At 38.2% G+C, this 2,734-nt stretch overlaps 1 protein-coding gene across 2 annotated transcripts in view; it reads right to left on the minus strand.

Moving 5' to 3' along the window:
- Positions 1–16: 16 nt before the first annotated feature.
- Positions 17–2,734, minus strand: part of apaf1 (apoptotic peptidase activating factor 1) — a 39,323-nt gene continuing 36,605 nt past the window's right edge. For both annotated transcript variants that reach the window (XM_015055908.1, XM_015055909.1), the window contains exon 27: positions 17–1,102. In XM_015055908.1, the coding sequence (XP_014911394.1) occupies positions 956–1,102 (147 nt within the window). In that variant the 3' untranslated portion in view covers positions 17–955. The remainder of the gene's footprint in view (positions 1,103–2,734) is intronic.

Raw genomic sequence — 2,734 nt, forward strand, 5'->3', positions numbered from 1 at the left:
TGTATGAAAAATTTAAAACCATTTAATGACATGCAAGAAAAGTCAGAAAGATTGCCTTCACACCAATGATAAAGAAAACGTGATCAATATTTATTATTCACAGTTAAGATGCATGGAACATATATTTTTCATCCCCATACTGATATTTTCTCAATATGCATGTATTTTTTTTTTAAAGATTCCTTTTTTATTCTTCCAACTTGTTTTAGTGTTTAGGTTTAACATGCTCACAAGCAGAGATGCACCTACTTGGTGGTTTGAATAGCATCATTTTCAGTTCGACTGTAAACTCAAAAATCCGATCTTTTTACGACGCTCCTTACATGGCACCCACTCGTTTGTGCGCACAACACTCTTCGGTGTGGAAGTTGTTACTGAAGGAAGCGCTGATGTGCAAGAAGCCAGTTTGTACCCACCTCCAGGTAGCAAATTGATGCAAAGCAAACTTCAGTAGCAAGGTTTGCTTTGCTCAATTCTTTCAAGCGTTTAATTTTTGTTTCTTCTGAAACATTAGAAAATGTTGGCCGCCATCTCAGAAAAACACACAGAGCATGCGGTTCACATTAACTATGCTAACCATGCTAGTCATCGATTTAAGATGCTAAAGACGCCATTGTAGTTTTATTTTAAATGAGCCAAATCTTGCTTTGCCGCACCATTTCCACTCCCTGATGCAAATGATCTGGGAAAAATTTAAAGAGCAACATAAATCGGTTTCACAGAACCCTGAGTTTAGCAATCCGCCACAAATCTTTGACTGGTGCATCTCTAACCACGGCAATAAAGTCAAGTAGTACCAAAGAACTTGATAAGCTGGTGTTCACTGCAAGACTTTCCTGATAACGGCTCATGTTTGACTGATAACGGCAAAGAGAAAACATGTAAACATGCTCTTGCTGCTGCACATTTTTCTGCATAGTAGTGATTTGTTATTGTGACTGCAGTTGTCCTGTCCTCATGCCACCCTCTTCAGGATGTAGAGGATACCAATGTTGTCGATGGTGACGTATGTGGAGAAGTCAGGCGACACGTGGATCTTCTTGAGGGCGCTTCCTGTCGGGTAGAACGTCTGCAGGGATTCACCTCTCGCCACGTTCCACCACTGGATGCAACACAGAGAAGAGAAAATAAGCTCATTTTTAATATTTCTAAACTTTCACGGTGAAGTAGATAAAAGTGATTCCATTTTTCTGCTTTTTAGATATGGAAAAAACTTGAATAAAACACTTTTCAACACAACAGGTGACTTTGAGGCATTTCTTCCTCTATTTAATGTAGCCAACAACGACGAATCTGTTCCAACACATTTAATAATTGAAGAAAACTCCACATGAGAGCTTTAGGAGGTCTGCAAAACGGACCAGGATGGATTTCTAGCACAAACGAACATGGAAAAGCTCACATTCCCTCCCCCGGCTTCCCTCACCGATTCGGTTTAATCTGTGTTTAAAGCCGACATTTTCCAGAGCAGCTCAGTCTCGCCGGGAAAAATCAAAGGCACATCAAGTCAATCATTGATGGCTTGGGATGAGGGCGTTTGCAGACGCTCGTCTTTGACAATATTTAGCAGGATAATGTCACATCAAAGCTGGGGACTGCAACCTCTTCCAGCTACATTTAAAAAAACAAAAACATGAGTCACATCAGTGGGTTGAAGCTTTTACTGGAGCGTTCTGGTTGTAAAAGCCTGTGTGATGCCGTCTGTGTGAATCTATTTAACATGGGAGGCGAGCTCCTCCATTTCCACATGCAGGAAAACAGCAACAACAGAGGAGAGGAAACGAATGCGGCTCCATCCATCGTCCAATCGAGTCTGACTGTCTTCAGTCTCACTTCACAGAGCAGCTGCGGTAGATCTATTAAATGTACCTTGATTAAATTACACAGGGAGCTCCGTTTACTGCTGCTACGGTTGTAAATTGAAGATATCACATTAAAGAGACTGAACACAAATGCATAACACATTTTTTATGCTTTCTAGTAAAAAAAAGAAGTAAAAACAAATTTTTGTTGGTCTATTATTTGGATTTCCAAATAAAATCCTATAAAGTTTGTGTTTTACTGTGACAAAATGAGAAATAAAAATCACGTTTTACTCCATTCAACTTAATTGCTATAAAATATTAAGCTAATTTCATATAATTTAATGTCTACCCAAATGTCTGTGAGTGAACGTTATTATTGCAACTTTTGTAAGCTTTATTTTTACTCAACACCCTGGAAATTTTATTCTAGAAAAACAAATATAAACTTTGCTCATTAAAAAAAAAAAAAAAAAAAAACATGCATCATATAGGAGATTAAAACTCCAAATGCATTTGTGAAATACATCATATCCAACGAGAGGGAGCAAAGGATAACTGGTGGTATTTCACACCCACTCCATGATGTTTACCTACCATGATGAAACTGTCAGATGTTTAGTTGAACATCAAAGCTACGCTCAAGGCTTAAAGAGAGTCTTCATGACATCTAGTTAAAGTAATTTCAGATTTCTGCGTGGATCATAAATATAGATACACACACTAAGGATGCTACCTCACATCCGTTTAGACTCTCTGATGAGAAATAATTACCAAAACCAGCAACTGCAAGCATGCAGCAGCAGTGCATTTCTTCAAGCCAAAGTCAGCCATATTTATGTAAATAAATAGAACCATGCACCTAAATTATGCTTTTAAATAAAGGTTCAAATGTGTGCATTTTGCATTTTCTGTTCTCTGGGAGAAGAATT

This window comes from Poecilia latipinna, unplaced genomic scaffold (assembly GCF_001443285.1).
Source record: "Poecilia latipinna isolate Pla-1442-1.1 unplaced genomic scaffold, P_latipinna-1.0 Scaffold1341, whole genome shotgun sequence".
Taxonomy (NCBI): Eukaryota; Metazoa; Chordata; class Actinopteri; order Cyprinodontiformes; family Poeciliidae; genus Poecilia; species Poecilia latipinna.